We start from the raw sequence: 16,729 nt of genomic DNA, 5'->3' as shown, positions 1-16,729 counted from the left end.
ACAGTGATCTGTTCTCAGAAATATATGGAACACTTGCAAGTCTTCACTTACTTTGACAACATTAAACACATTGCCTCTACCTACCTCAAAACTACAGCAGGTAAGAAATGGAAACAACCATTCTTGTAATTAAGTAAAATAAGTAATTGATGCAAAATTTTGTTCCACTGATATATTCAGTTCAGTACTAGTTGAAAATTTCAGCACATTCTTCCTATTTCAATTATTTAAGGAAATTTCAAAAATTGAGAAAAAAATAAGATATTGAGGTTATTTGTTGTCCTCAGTCAGTTTTAAACTAACTGAGGGCAAAGCATGAAAACCAAGAACTGTCCTCAGAAAATGAGGACATCTGGTCACCTTAATTTAATGATAAAAAGTATAATAGGAGATTTGCTTTGTTGTGACACTGTATGCTGCTCGTAGTGGACGAGACAGTAATATCGTGGAGTCCGATGGTAGAATGAAAGAAGGGATGTCATTTTTCTATTCTCACCTAGGGTGACAGAACACCTATCAATGTCCCTTGCATTCGCCCATTCTTTTAAACCATTTTCTACTTCATCATTACAAAGAGCTAAATTATCATTACCCCCTGCAAATCAGAATTTATCGTATTACTACTCCTTTGTTGTAAACCTACGTCTATCTTTAGTATTACATAGACCTAGATTATCGTTGTTTTAAACCAGTATCCATGTTTCAGTTTACTTCTCTTAGCTCCACAATTATCATTTCTATCAGTTCTGTCACCATGTGTGAATAGTCAACAACACGACATTTACTTGCCGTAATGGTAATTTATATATACTAGAAATAATCAGTTAAATTAATCTCTACTGCCAGGCTTTCTTAGGGCAGATAAATTAGTTCCAAAATGTGTCTATACATTGTTACTCACTCCAGCACTTGGATTTCATGACCGCTAGTAAAACACATCCACTCATAAATTTTCTCATCTCAACAAGTTCTCACACTCACCCAGACTACCAAACTTGTACAGCAGATGCTGATATTGAACACAGCCACTTGCCATGGTTTGAGATTGCCAACTCTGTATTGCTATAGCTGTGCAGTGTTTATCTTGATCAACTTCCTTCTTACATCTTGATATTGACTTCTTTGCTCAACCAAGCAAAACCATGTACTGAAACTTCCTGGCAGATTAAAACTGTGTGCCAGACCGAGACTCGAACTCGGGACCTTTGCCTTTCGTGGGCAAGTGCTTTACCATCTGAGCTACCCAAGCATGACCGACGCCCCTTTGCGAAAGGCAAAGGTCCCGAGTTCGAGTCTCGGTCCGGCACACAGTTTTAATCTGCCAGGAAGTTTCATATCAGCGCACACTCCACTGCAGAGTGAAAATCTCATTCTGAAAACCATGTACTGCACTTTTTTCCAAATTTCCATACTCTGGGCTTCTCTACGTTCACACTGCACATTTACAGTTGTCACTGTAGTGGTACAACCTCTTCTGTAGCAGTATGTGCTCTGTAAATCTAGCAGCAGTTAACGCAAAGTATTACAATACTCTTTCGATAGCAGTACACACCCACACAAGGCTGCTGCCCAGTAGCTCTGAAGAAATTTGTAGTTAAATTATACAGATTTCGTGTTTTCGCAGTTTCAACATGGGCAAATAAAGATGAATGTACCAGCTTAATACAGAATTATTAATTTCATTCATGTGTGTTGAATTTTCGTCTTTGTATCTGTCATTGCTATGACTACCTCCAAACCTATATTTATCTCGACTTCAAGTTATACAAACTATTAGCGAAATCCATATGCATACATTATTAGACATCCCGAGTTATTGTGGCCCATCAGTACATATGGGTTGCTTCTCCTTAATTTTCATGCACTGTACATGTCATCTAAGTCTATCTGAGTTAATTAATATCCCATTTGCACACACATTTTCATGAGCTCACTTTGCTATATACTCTCTTCCTCAGTGAATCAGTGGATTACATTATCAGAAAATGTAAAAATTATCACGTATGAGTAACCCCTCTAAATACACTTACAGTTCACTTTCAAATCAAAATGTCAATCACATTCGTATTACAGCGCAACCTACTTTCACATACTGCAGCAACAATAGCTAATTTCACTTTAAATGAATGGTGATAAATATCAAAGATGCTGCTTATTGCGAAGTGTTGGCAAACAAATTGACTTTACTTGTCTATATATTCTTCAAAAATGGAAAAAAATCTTGTTACCTCTTAACAACCTGAATATTTCAGCCGACAACAAACTTTTTTTCTTTAGAAGCAAGTCAAATCATAGAAACTTTACACGTATTTTGAAAATTTCATTTAATTCTCCTCAAATAATATAAACCACATCATGTAAGTAATGACTACTCATGCCATTTATTATACTATATTACAACTGCCTTGACTGACAGCTTTTTTTTTTTTTTTTTTTTTTTTTAATTCATCACAGTTGGGAGTGGGCACATGAGGTATCTTCTCCTTCCTCATGTCACCGACTGGATGGTGAAGTCAACCCAACCAGATACTCTTATCACTGACTGGGTGAATGAAGACTGCTATCGTCGTAGATTTCTTCCTGTGTCACTCATGTAACACAGGAAAAAAACATCGTTTATAGATACGAGATAAAGAAACATCATACTTGGCACAAACATGAAAATATTTAACTGTTATACTTATCTGTTACAGTCCTCATATCCTTTGTGCTGTCCAAGAAAGTTACTGAAGAACCTTGTTGTCCCATTACACACTACTGACACTGACCCAACAACATCATGAATTAGGATTGCAATGAGCTTGGGACAGCTCAGACTGGACATGGGTTAATGGAAATGAATTGGCAGTTGGATTTGGATGAATCATGTTTCTTGCCATACCTGGCTGATGGCCGTGTCCCAATATGCCCCCTTCAGGTGAATGGCTGCTGGTAGTAATTGAAAGCACCATGATTGCTGTGGATTACATGAACATTATTGTGGACCACCTGTCTCCCTTCATGCTAAATATCTTCCCCAACGGCAATGTCATCTTTCAGTAGGATAATTGTCTTGGTCGCAAGTCCAGAATCGTGCTACAGTTGTCTGAAGAGCATGATAGTGTACAGATGTTGTTGTTGTCTTCACCATCAAATTCACCTGACCCTACACTGGTGGAACACATGTGGGACGGTGCCAGGAGCCAGCTCCTCTCCAAGCCACATACCTCCATAAAACTACCAAGGACAAAGCAAGAAGCAGACATTGATTTACAGGAATTCTGAATGTATACAAGGAATGACAGCATGAGTGGTGAAATGGATTTTTTTTTAGTCCATAGGAGAGCGTCATGGAAATGGAGAAGAAACTGAACTACCAGATGCTTTAAGGCAGACCCATCTATATCACAAAAGCCTACTTACAAAATTTCAAGTAACATTATTAAGTAAGGAATCTAGCAACGTACTGCAGCCCCATTTTCCTACTAAACAGGCTAAAGATTACAGAATGCTTGCTAACTGAACAAAAAGAGGTTGATCCAGTAGGCAGGCACAGATAAAAGGTTGGTTTCTGGAACAAGCATGCGAGAAGGAGTCACAGTTTCTTACTTTCTCTTGCCCTGATCGGCCAACTCCAAATACAATTTGCTGTCATTCTTATTTTTTAATACACTGCAGTTGCCTGGGATTTAAACAAGAACTTGTTTACACTAATGCTTAGTACATTGCTTTAGCATAATTTACACAAATAATAATATACAGGACATAAAATCAAAGTGTGCACTCAAAATTATCAGTATTTTCACTCAATACTACATCTGTAAACATAGCTTGGCAGACTGCAGCTACATGAGCGTTAAATGAGAGGAACGCTGCTCCTACAGCCATTTCTGACTACAGTCAAGAAAGTCAGAGAGAGAGAGAGAGAGAGAGAGAGAGAGAGAGAGAGAGAGAGAGAGAGAGTGTGTTTAGTGGGGTCTTTCCTTTTTTCTTGTCTTACTCAACCTCCTGCAGTTACCAGTTTTAACTGTGGACTCAAGAACCATGTTGGATTTGTTGTTGGCAGCTGGCATGGTCAGACCAGGAATGTTCTCTGCAGCCAGTTAAGCTGTGAGTGCATCCATGTGAGCTGGCCCACAAGTGAGCAACTGGAAAGTGTCCTACCTTAAATGTAGTTCTTAATTTTCTAGAATTCCTTGTCATTTATTTACTAAAATTATGTAATAAACTTGGGAATTTAGATATATAAAAATTTAAACAGTTTTAGTACAATACTTTTGGGGAGTGGTGGGCAGGGAAGGTGGGGGGGATGACAGAATGGAAGGGGGGGAGGGTTGGTAAGTCATGATACCAATAATGCCCCTCTACCACCTGCCTTGAGTCTGTACCCAGTGATGGGTGGGTCATTTGTGAAACAATGTGACAAGAAAAGGAAGTGATTACTTAGCATCTCCAACCAAGAGCAAGAAAAGAAGGGAGAAATTAATGTACCTGCTGGTAAGTGTTTCTGTAAAAGATCTTTAATATTTTGCACCTGATGAGTAACCCCTTCTCCAATGCCCATGGAGAAAACTTACATGCCCAAGTTCCAAGCTGTAGGAGGCCAAGGCTTCACTTAAATGAGCAGGTTTGAGTGGATGTAGGTTGCAGCAGTTACACAGAGATGAACAGGGTTGCACGGAATGGACTACAGTGGAGAGTTCTTTTGCATAACAAAACAGTCTCAAATACATCTTTATGCAGCTGGGACTGTTTCACTATATGTATAAAAAAATTTAATAGAACTGCTAACTTCCAATAGAAACAACATAAAATGTTTAAAAAAATAAAATTAAAATACAGTGATGAACTCCATCAAACCAATCTTAGAACTGTAGACCACAACAACAGCACGTATGATCAAATGTTATGATATGATGTAGAACACACATGAAGTAAGGAGCATTAAAAAGTCAAATGTACATTAACAAATTCTTCTTGTATCTAATTATAGTCTATATAATGTAAAAAAAAAACTTCAAAGTTTTTGCACATTCAATTCATTATTTTCTAAACTCTATAGTATGCCACCAAACAAGGTAATTTTTGTCTGTTTTCCTGAATACAAATTGCAGTCAGTCAATGATACACTGTAAGTAGCGTGCCACAAATATTGCAAATTGGAGCACCCTATCTCTGTAGGCAATGGCCTTATATCACTTGGCAATGTTGTTAGTCTTAGTATTGTCAGTCCTACTTCTTTTCATCCTTGTGGCTGAAATGACGATTGCTAGGGCTGTATACTGGGTTAATCTGGTGTAGCTTACTGGTTGTTTTGTACTGCCTCGGGGCAAGCTGTGTAAATAGCATTAAAAATACAGTTATCATTCAAAAGTTCATAAAATTCTTGTCTAAAAACAATCATGAGTATCAGATTTCCAGTACTCTGTTAGATTAAAATACAGCCTAAGACTTTGCAATAGCCATGGGGATTAACAACATCAGTCCAATGTCTGCAAGGTGCTCCTTTGCCCAGATCTATAACAATCTTACTGCTGCCATATAATTTAAGAAAATGCATACAGATAATACTCACACAATTGAATTAAATAACATTGGCTAAGGAGCTGACTTGAATCAATAAGCAGGTTGTACCATAAGTAGCTTTGGAGAGTGATGGCTCCACCACATTGCCACCTATGCTATGTGTGGGATTTGTTCAAAAGGCATCTGTAGCTAGCCAGTAGCCCTCTCTAACATTCATAGGTAAGATCTTCCTCATCATCGTCCATACACAGCCACAGTCCAGCCACAGATGTACAAACATTTAGGGAAAGGTGCTGGGGATGAGCTTCCTGTACCTCGAGCCCTATGAGGCAATTCAAAAGCCTTTAAAGTTCTTGATTTAAGAACTTTTACGTGAGGCAAAGAGCCTCTCATCAAACATGAGGCCAAGTGTCGTATAATGACGACTTAATGACTTTAATGTTGTTATTCTTAAGGCTGTTGGGAGACATCAAGAGCACTCAAAGACAGGAAATCAGAGACACAATGCAGAGAGTAAGCAAAAGTGGCAGTGTTTAGATTACCAGAGCTGAATCTTAACACTAGACCACTGCAAATTGCAGATGCCCTGAGCAGCTGTCCCAATGGGAGAAGTTTCACTTCAGAGAATTAACTGGTAACTCCATGCACCGCCTAGACACTGTTGTAAGGCATCACTGTAAAAGATGGCCATGAAAAGGCGTGTCTTAGCAGAGGCAGCAAGCTTGATACTTGCTCCTGAGAACTGCAATATCAGTGAGTTTACACGGGTTAGAGTGCTGCTACAACAGTCCCCACCCACAGGAGGACGGAGGGCGGGGCCAAGTTACTTTAAAAACTGTTGTTGCTGACCATAACAGAAGTGGCAGTGATGTTTAGCTTTTAGTTGAATGCTGCCGATACCAAACTTGGAGTTGGTTAATATAAAATCCAGAAGTTCCCTATCTACCGAATAGTAGTAGAGCAATAATCTAAATGTGGTTGGCCAGAGGCATCCTGGAAGAGTAAAGTGACTCACCAGATTGGCTGAAGCTTGTTATGTGCTGGTGGATTGACTATAGGAAGGGAGGAATGGTGCACCACCATGATCCTTTAAAACCCATGTTTTGTATTCAGGGGGAGTTCTCGGTCAGATCGATGGGGTGCCAACACCGTGTCACATGTGGTCAGCCTCAGTAAGCACCGACAAATCTGTTTTTCTCACTTGGAGTGCTGCTCTCAGGTTTGAACTAAACATGCTACTAGTGTTCGCTATTTCTGTTAGGACCCATCCCCATGACTTCAGACACTGACTTCTGTTGTGCAACCAATTGTCTCAATTGCTTTTTCTGATGTTTAGAATTAGCCTTCAGTTTATTAGTTAGCCTGATCGCAAATAAATAGTGTTAATCAGACCTATGAATTCAATGAGTTTCCTGCATACTGTTGAGTCAAAGAATCCGCATCTCTCATAGGTGCTCTGTGACAGTGTTTTACACTGATCCAAGTCATCAACCTGCCTTCACTGGGAATTTGTCTTTCTGCATTTGCTCCTCACCCACTCAGAAAATGTAAACTGACCTCAAATGCCCTGAAAAATTCTCAGTCAAGGCAGGCTGATGACTTGGATCAGCTCCATATACTGTCACAGGGCACCTACGAGAGATGTGGATTATGGGACTCGACAGAATGCTTGCTGCGGGAGACTCGTGGAATTCATGGGTCTGATTAACATTATCATTTGCGATCAGACTAGCTAATACACTGAAGGCTAATTCTTAACATCAGAAAAATTAATGGAGGCAACTGGTTGCTCAACAGAACAACAGAAGTCAGTGTTTGAAGCAATGTGGGCAGGTGCTAACAGAAGTAGCAAACTCTAGCATCACATAAGTATGAGGGTAATCCCAAAAGTAAGGTCTCCTATTTTTTTATAAGTACATATACCTGTTTATTTCTACAATGGTTTATGTCAGTTTACAGCTTGAACATTTAGCTATTTTTCAACATAATCACCATTTCTGTCAATGCATTTCTGTAGACGCTGTGGCAGTTTTTGTATGCCCATGTCATACCAGCTTATCGCCACAATGTTCAGAAAGTTATGAACCTCTTCTTTCATCTTGTCATCGGAGCTGAATAGCTTTCCGACCAAATGTTCTTTTAAATTAGGGAACAGATGATAAGTCACTGAGCGCCGAGTCAGGACTATAGGGTGGGTGGGTGATTATGTTCCACTGAAACTGTTGCAGGAGAGGAATGGTTTGCCGAGCGATGTGTGGGTGAGCGTTGTCACGGAGAATGTGCAGGTCCTTGCTCAACATTTCTCTTCTACAGTTCTGAATTGCCTGTTTGAGTTTTTTCAGAGTCTCACAGTACCTGTCAGCATTAACTGTGGTCCAGTGGGCATAAAGCCGACCAACAATACCCCTTTCCGATCCCAAAAAACGGTTGTCATGACTTTACCGGCAGTCTGTGTTTGTTTGAATTTCCGCGGCTATGGCGAAGAAGGATGCCGTCACTGGCGTGATTGTTGCTTGGTCTCAGGTGTAAAGTGGTATCCCCAGGTTTCGTCACCCATGACCATTGAGTCTAGAAAGTTGTCCTGTTCGGCTGCAAGGTGGTGAAGAAATGCGCGGGAAGCATCAACTCGCTGCATGTGGTCCTCAGTCAGCATGCATGGCACCCATCTTGCGCACACCTTCCGGTAGTTCAATGTTTCCGTTAAAATTCTGTGAGCGGTGCTTTGGGAAACCTCGGGAACCAAAGTGCAAGGATCATCCAGGATGATCCGCCAATCTTACGCATGGTTTCCTCAACCTTCAACACTGTCTCCTTAGAAATTGACAGTCTCCCACTCCTTTGTACATCGCGAATTTCGGTCCGACCAGCTGCAAACTCTCTACACCACTTACGAACACTTTCGACATCCATGCACGACTCACCATACACTTCTGTCAATTGGCGATGGATTTCAATCGGTGTAGTGCCCTTTGTGTTCAAAAGCTGAATAACTGTGCGCAATTCGCACTTGGCGATAACATCTAACGGGAGCTCCATTCTCAATGGCTGCCAAGCCAAGACTGAGTGCCTCAGCGCAGCGTACACATGTTTACACACAGCGCGTGAAGCACTATTCATAACAGGGTGACCAACTGCCACACAAACAGAGTTCTGTACTTATAAAACAACAGGAGACCTCACTTTTGGGATTATCTTCATACAAACTTGAGAGCAGCACTCCAAGTGACGAAAACAGGCATGTCAGAGCTTACTGAGGCTGGCCACAAGCAACACAGAGTCAGTGCCCCAGTGGTCTGACTGAGAACTCCCCCGAATACAAAAGCATGGGTTTTTCATGGATCATGGTGATGCACCATTTCTCCCTTCCTATTGTCGACCCACCAATCCACCGGCACTTAACATGCTTTGGCCAATCTGGTAAGTTGCTCTGCACCTCCAGCACGCCCCTAGCCAACCACATTTAGATTCCTGCCCTACTCCTACTCGATAGGTAGGGATACTTCTGGATTTTATATTAACAAACTCCAAGTTTGGTATCACCAACATTCAACTGAAAGCTAAACGTCACTGACACTTCTATTATGTCCAGCAAGGACAGTTTTTAATGTCACTTGGCCCCGCCCTCCACCCTTCTGTGGGTGGAGACTGCTGTACTGGCGCTCTAACCTGTGTAAACCGACCGACGTTGCAGCTCTCAGGAGCAAGTACCAAGCTTGCTGCCTCCGCTAAGATCCACCTTTGCGTGACCATCTTTTACAGTGATGACTCACAACAGTGTCTAGGTGGTGGATGGATTTACCAGTTAATTCTCTAAGCAGAACTTCTCCCCTGGGGCAGCTGCCCAGAGCATCTGCAATTTGTAGGGCTCTAGTGTTACTATTTAACTCCAGTAACCTAAAAACTACAACTTTTGCCTACTCTCTGCACTGTGTCTCTGATTTCCTACCTTGGAGTGGCCTTGATGGCTCCCAGCTTAAGTGCAACAACATACAAGTCATTAAGTCATCAATACATGACAAAATGTAAAATGGAAGTAGCTGTGAATAATGTAGAAACCATTTTTTAAAGAACTGAAAATTATGAATTTTTCTTTGGTTTTACATACTTGAAATACCTACACAAAAAGATTATACTGAGAGAAGATAACATTTTTATACAAATAATGATCTGTGTAAGGTCTCTTCAAAAAATTGCAGGACATTCATACTTTCACACCAATGGTGTGTTGGAGCAAAACGCGGTTGACATTCCCACACATGCCTGTGTCTAATGTGCAACTTCCAGAAGTTTCATAGTTGTATGTCTGTTAGTTATTGTCCAGTGCTGTATTCAGTAGAACATTGTGTTCCACAGTTTCCAAATTTCGAGATGGCACAGTTTGAAGAGCAACACTTCTGAATTAAATTTTGCGTGAAACTCAAGAAAACCTTTGAAAGGATAAAGATTAGAAAGGATAGACAAGATAAAAGAAAATTCGCAAACTGTGCTTTGCAAGATCCAGCTACAGGCATACCAAGACAGCTTCCAGAAGTGGAAAGGGGGGGACGGACAGACAGTGTATCAATTGTGGAGAAGAGTATTTTGAAGGAGATCATGCACAATAAGTAAAAGAAAAGCATAGAAAAAATGTGTGGACAAAGTTCCAGAATTTTTTGAACAGCCTTTGTCATGGCATATTGTTCAGCAGTGACCCATATGCTGGCCACTGCCGTACCATATTGTACGTTTCATACAGGAACAAATCAATATAAAATAAGTTATTTACACATACTGAAACTTCTTCTAAAATACATCTTTTTAAAAAGTCGGTGATATCTGACTTCCTGAAAAACTGCTTCTATTAAATATCACAGTACACTATTTGTGTATGTCTATAATAATATGTATTTGCACAGTTGATGTTATCTATCCATTATAACAAAACACTGACTCCAAAATGAGGTTTTCACTCTACAGCAGAGTGTGCGCTGATATGAAACTTCCTGGAAGATTAAAACTGTGTGCCAGACCGAAATAAGAACTCAGGACCTTTGCCTTTCGTAGGCAAGTGCTCTACCACTTGCCTGTGAAAGGCAAAGGTCCTGAGTTCGAGTCTCGGTGTGGCACACAGTTGTAATCTGCCAGGAAGTTTCAAAACACTGAGTGATACACTGTGCAAGTTGTTCAGTCAACATGAAGATAAAGATGAATGTGAGGCCCAGCATCTTTGATACAACATATGCACTAATATTTAGATGGATAACTGAGTGCAAACAGAACTTCAAACAGTGGTCACCTTCATAGCAACAGTTTTTTCTGACCTCAAATCTCATCACTCTGTTGGGGGCTGTACCAACAAACATAGTAGAAATATTAACTGAACACAAAGTACAAGATTGCAGTGGAGTGAGCTCACCATACACACATATATACAAAATTTCCTTTAGTATATCACGGCCAACCCAAGGAAAATCTTGGGGAAAAAATCATATAAAACCAAGATAAAAACAATAAATATATTATTTACATCACTCTGATGAAGAATATTACAAAAAGAGGGCTCTTCATACAATAATAGCATAATAAAAGATTTCCACTTTTTGCTTAGCTGCGAAGTATTAAGTTATTACACACAGGTTACAGTTCTTTCTCTTGTTAAATAAATATAACAAAAAACAGTGTTAAACAAAATATGCAGCAAGTTGTGCCATTTTGTCTCTTGGGGCTCGTGGTCGGCCCCGACTTTTTCCTTTACCCCCTCTTCCCCGAGGAGCCCGACTGCCGGCAGGCCTGGAAACAGCACGGTGCTTCTCCACAAGTGCTGTGAAATGTGGCGAGCAGAAAACGCAACCTGTCATTTCCGTTGCCTCACCTGGAAGCCGAGTCTTCTCCTACAACAAAAGGCAGATAACTGTATCACTTGCTGCACAGCTGTAAAGAAGCTACATATGTTTTTCATATGTGGTACAAAATAAGTTCCACACAACAAATTTTCTTTATGAATCATCAATGATAACCTTTACATACTTCATCTTTTTTTCTCTACATTTTGTACATGAAATAATCACACAAATTGACTCATCTAGGAAATGCAAACAGCATATAATATGGACTTATGTACATAACAAAAAAAATTAATGAAATAGTAGCTATATAATGAAATAGTAATTATATAATTAAATAGTAATTATATAATGAAATAGTAATTATATATTGTCAAAATAAAAACAAAAGCACCATTAATTAAAGCATGCAACATTCCACAATAGAAAATGTCTCAAAAGGCCCATAACAAATGCTTCATGCACAAACAGTATTAGCTCCGAAAAATTAATGGTTACTACACTACCAAGGAACAAAACAATGAAGCCATGACTTACCTTTATTCATTAAATTAACATATTGGTGCAAACATACCCTTAATAAATTAAACTGTGGTGCTGAGAACCACAGGGGCCTAAAGTATACAACTGTCGATCTTGAGACTGCATCATGTATGCATGCTCCTGACACCTGCTGATCTTATGGTAAGCCAGGTTTATCTGTGCTGTAGTCCCACATGATACATATGAACATCACAAAAAACTGTCTCACCAATTTCACTGATATTTACTTCCGTATGGGTCTGGCAATGGTGTGCTTTAGGCCATTATGGTTCTCAGTGCCTCAGTTGTTCCTTCTTCTCTAATGCTCTAGCTGGCATCAACATGAAGTTCCCGAGAGTTGTTGTTCTCTAATGCTTTAGCTGGCATCAAGATAAGATTTCAGACCGTTAAATGTGACAACATTATATTACAAATGCCGCTGCCAACATCACTTTTAACCAGCAAGTCCTACACATCCTGTCTTACATCTACCTACTATTGATCATGTACTACATTTCTCATAATTTTTTTTATTGGAAACAGGCAACAATTTCATCTCTACAATAATGTATAGTGTAGGTTAACCTACCGGTTTGTACTCAACACTTATCAGCTGTGCTCCACACTCACATACTGCATCCTCAACTAATACTTTATGTGCATCCTCAAATAAATGTATGATGACATCACATCTGTAATGAATAAACATCATTATTAGTTTACCTATAATGTTAGAAAAGGAGTGTTCACTATTGACAACTTTATATTACTACTCACTTGTTGCAACCAAGTTTCCATTTTGGTCCAGATGATGGATCTAATACTAAAATACCTCCCTCACATTCAACACAACTTGACATGCCAGTACTATTCAGACTGTGAGGACAAGTTGGGTGTGTACAAGCATTACAACCACTTCCTTTCTTCATTTGTCTATAACACACAGAAATTCTCATTAAATTTTTATGATTGGTGTCTCTGAATTTTAATATTTTCTTGTAAAGTTTCACTACATCAAATCAAAAATTTTGCATTTAGTAATGAAAATCAAGAGGATACAGAAAAAGTGGATTCAGGGCAAGAGAGAGGAAAGTGTGAGTGGGGAGGGGGGAATGACACAGAAGCATCAAGGAAAAATAAAATAACAAATCAACAGAAGATAAAGCCAACTATTATCTGAAAGCATTTTGTTGTTCTCATTCAAGTCTTTCTGTAGCACAAAACTTCCCTGTACAAAGTGTTTAACATAAGAGACGTGTTTAGTTACAAATATTCATATTTTTAACTTTGCAATAGGTCTTATAAATGATAAGAACTAAAGAAAATTCAACAAAATGTATAATATGCTCAGTTAGAGACAAACTGAGAAAGGGAGGTGCCATGACCAGTATAACAAACAATATGCTGGACCTGGTGTCCGATCGACCTACTGCTACATTCTAACTTTCCCCAACCTAACACTCTTTCCTCCCCGAGGAAGAAACAGTTGAAAGCTAGGACAGCATTTTCTACTTTTATATTTGTCTATCAGCAGTATTTACAATTTTGTCCTCTAAAGATAAGAACCATATTTTTCTTTTTCTTTTTTTTCCCCTCTTTGCAAGTATTTGCAACACACAAACACAACATGACCTATGGCACTCCAGGTTACTCATGTTATTACTAACAACAGCCTCCTCCAACCTCAGATGAGGAAAGTATTTTTATGAGATGCAGTTCCAATCTCACAAAGTTTGTTGCCGAGATGTGTTATGAATCTGTTATAAAACTGTTTCAGTAAGAAGATGCTTGGCTTGTCAAACAAGAAGTAAAAAATACTATACACCCACTCTATGAAGACTCTTAGTGAAATGTTTGACGGTAGTAGCTGAATTTAAAGAAGCTGATACCGTTTGTGTTGACTGATTTCTTTTCATTACCAGCTGTGACAAGCAGACAACTGACAACACTGGCTTAGTTCATATGTGTCTATGAAATCATAAGAGGTGTTCACGAGTTAATGATCACTGTCAAGTTATGAGTAATTGGATTTGAAATCTACTTATTCATAGGCATATTATGCAGACTAAACACAGTACCATCTGCTGACATGTTAGCAACTGGTAATTGGTCAAATGACCAATGTTAATTGATTTCTGTTAATTCAGGTACTTCCATCCGCCGCCATACAGAAAGATTCCACAGAGTGAGTGTACAAGGTGTGTTCAAAAAATAAGGTGACTTTATATTTTTATGAAAAAATATTTATTTATTTATCAATATTCATGTTGTCTCATTCAAAGTAATCCCCTCAGATACAATAAATTTGTGCCAACACTTCTTCCAACCTTCAAAGCACTTCCAAGAAGCACTTTGTGGTACAACCTTCAGTACTTCCAACGATGCAGTTTTTATTTCTTCAATCGTTCAAAATCTTCATCCTTTCATAGGTCTCTTCAGTTTTGGGAACAAGAAAAAGTTGCAAGGCGCCAAATTCGGTAAATATTATGGCTGAGGCATGACTGTCATGTTGTTTTTGGCCAAAAAATCCCTCATATACAATGATGAATGAGCAAGTGCATTGTCATGATGCAAAAGCCATGAATTGTTTATCCACAATTCCGGATTTTTTTGCATATTGCTTCTTGCAAACGGTGCATAATGTCAAGGTAATACTCCTTATTGACTGTACGACCTTGGGGCAAAAGTATATGATGCACTATGCCACGGTTATTGAAAATAGTGAGCAAAACTTGGACTTTTGATCGAAGTTGGCATGCTTTTTTTGGTCTTGGTTCTCTGGGATGCAGCCAAAATGTCATAACCGTAAACCCATGTTTCATCACAACTTATGACCCTTTTGAGCAAATCAGGATCATCACTGACATCATTCAAGAACTCCTGAGTGATGCTCATGCGCCAGTTCTTCTGATCAAAATTGAGAAGTTTTGGAACAAACTTCGCGGACACACGTCTCGTGCCCAAAACGACTGGAAAAATTGAATGACATGAGCCGACCAATATGCCAACATCCTCAGCAACTTCTCTTATGGTAATCTGATGGTTTTTCAAAACAATTTTCTTCACAGCTTTGATGTTATCATCTGTTGTTGATGTACTGGGGTGTCCAGAGAGGGGTTCGTCATTGGCATCTTCCCGGCCATCTGAGCTTGTACACTTGTAAACATTTTTTTTTTTTAAATTTAGAGCAGACTCACCATACGCCACTGTCAACATTTCAAGTGTTTTAGAGCAATTGATTCCATTTTTCACACAAAATTTGATGCAAATTCTTTGCTCCATTTTTTTGTAATAATTGAAAGTCTGCCAAGCACACTAAAATACATCTAACCTTTCTATCTGTCAAAAACAAACGAAGCATGCTGTACACTTGAAACTGCGTTGAACAGCCCTCGTATGGTAGCATGGCTCATCCCGGCTCTTCCATATCTTAGGAATGGCCTTTTGATATCTGAATCTGCCCCTGTAGATGAACAGTGGAGTGCATACGCTAGCAGACTGCGTGGCTGTGCTTCAGAAGTCTTGGGAAAGCCTCAGAAGAAGCACCAGGACTGGTTTGACGACTCAGATCCAGAGATCAGAAAGCTAATTAATGATTTCAGAACCTCTCTTCGCACCCCTGATGATAACAAGTGTAGAGCAGCGCATTACAATCTGAAAGTGAAGCTACATGCTCTCAAAGACAGTTGGTGGGCAAATAAAGCAAATGAAATACAGTTATATGCCGACTCACACCAAACGGGCAGATTCTTTGAGTCCCTGAAAACTATCTTTGGTCCAAGAGTTGGGAAGATAGCACCAGTCTATAACAAAGATAAAAGTTGTCGGCTGACGCAACAGAGTGACATCCTGTCTTGGTGGGCGGAACATTTTAATGACGTTCTTAATCCCGACCATCAGACAACCGATATTCCATACATAGAAGCACTTGAAGACCTCCCAGTTGAGGAACAACTTGCGGATGCCCCTTCCTACGATGAATTCATTTCAGCACTGGCTAAGCTGAAAAATGACAAAACAGCAGGATTAGATAACTTGCCATCAGAGCTATATAAATATGGGGGGGCCAAACATCAAGAAACCATTGTTTGCTCTGATCTTAAGGATTTGGGAGTATGAAATGATTCCACAAGACTGGAAAGATGCTTGCATTTCCAAGATCTATAAAGGCAAGGGCGACATATCAGACTGCAGCTCCCACAGGGGCATTTCTCTTCTCTCAGCAGCGGGAAAAGTCCTTGCCCACATAATTAACACCCGGTTAACACACTTTGCAGAAAAACTGCTACCAGAGACCCAGTGCGGCTTTCGCCCAAACAGAGGCACAGTGGATGCCATATTTGTTGTCAAACAAATGCAAGAGAAAAGCTTAGAGCAACATCGGCCTTTGTTCATGTGCTTTGTAGACCTGGAAAAAGCTTTTGATCGTGTCCCACGGGAAGCTCTCTGGATCATACTAAAGAAAACTGGGTGCCCTGACAAAATTGTCAGTTTGATTCGGCAGTTTCATGAAAACATGATGGCAAAAATCCGCCATGAGGACAAGCTCTCAGAACAGTTTCCCGTGACATGTGGTGTAAAACAAGGCTGTGTTCTGGCTCCCACACTCTTCTCACTTTACTTCGCAGTTGTTATGAAAGACGTGACCAAAGCCTGTAGTAATCAAATTAGTCTCGACACAAGGACAGACGAAAGTGTCTTCAACATCTCTCGCCTCAGAACAAAAAGTCGCGTAACCAAACTATCAGTCTTAGAGATTCTCTACGCGGATGATGTATGCATGATGGCTAATTCTTGCGAAACTCTTCAGACTTACATAAATCTGCTAAATGCCTCCTGCAGAAGATTTGGCTTAGCCATTAGCATCACTAAGACGCAAG

General features: G+C 39.7%; 1 protein-coding gene across 1 annotated transcript in view; it reads right to left on the bottom strand.

The window, feature by feature from the left end:
• Positions 1-10,986: 10,986 nt before the first annotated feature.
• The window catches only part of LOC126199016 (DNA topoisomerase 3-beta-1), a 138,483-nt gene continuing 132,740 nt past the window's right edge, over positions 10,987-16,729 (bottom strand). The window contains exons 13-15 of the mRNA XM_049935704.1: positions 12,627-12,782; positions 12,439-12,541; positions 10,987-11,375 (exon numbers count right to left, since the gene is read on the bottom strand). Coding sequence (XP_049791661.1) covers positions 11,166-11,375; positions 12,439-12,541; positions 12,627-12,782 — 469 coding nt within the window. The 3' untranslated portion in view covers positions 10,987-11,165. The remainder of the gene's footprint in view (positions 11,376-12,438; positions 12,542-12,626; positions 12,783-16,729) is intronic.

This window comes from Schistocerca nitens, chromosome 8, assembly GCF_023898315.1.
Source record: "Schistocerca nitens isolate TAMUIC-IGC-003100 chromosome 8, iqSchNite1.1, whole genome shotgun sequence".
Classification (NCBI taxonomy): Eukaryota; Metazoa; Arthropoda; class Insecta; order Orthoptera; family Acrididae; genus Schistocerca; species Schistocerca nitens.
This window is presented reverse-complemented; position numbering and strand designations above follow the sequence as displayed.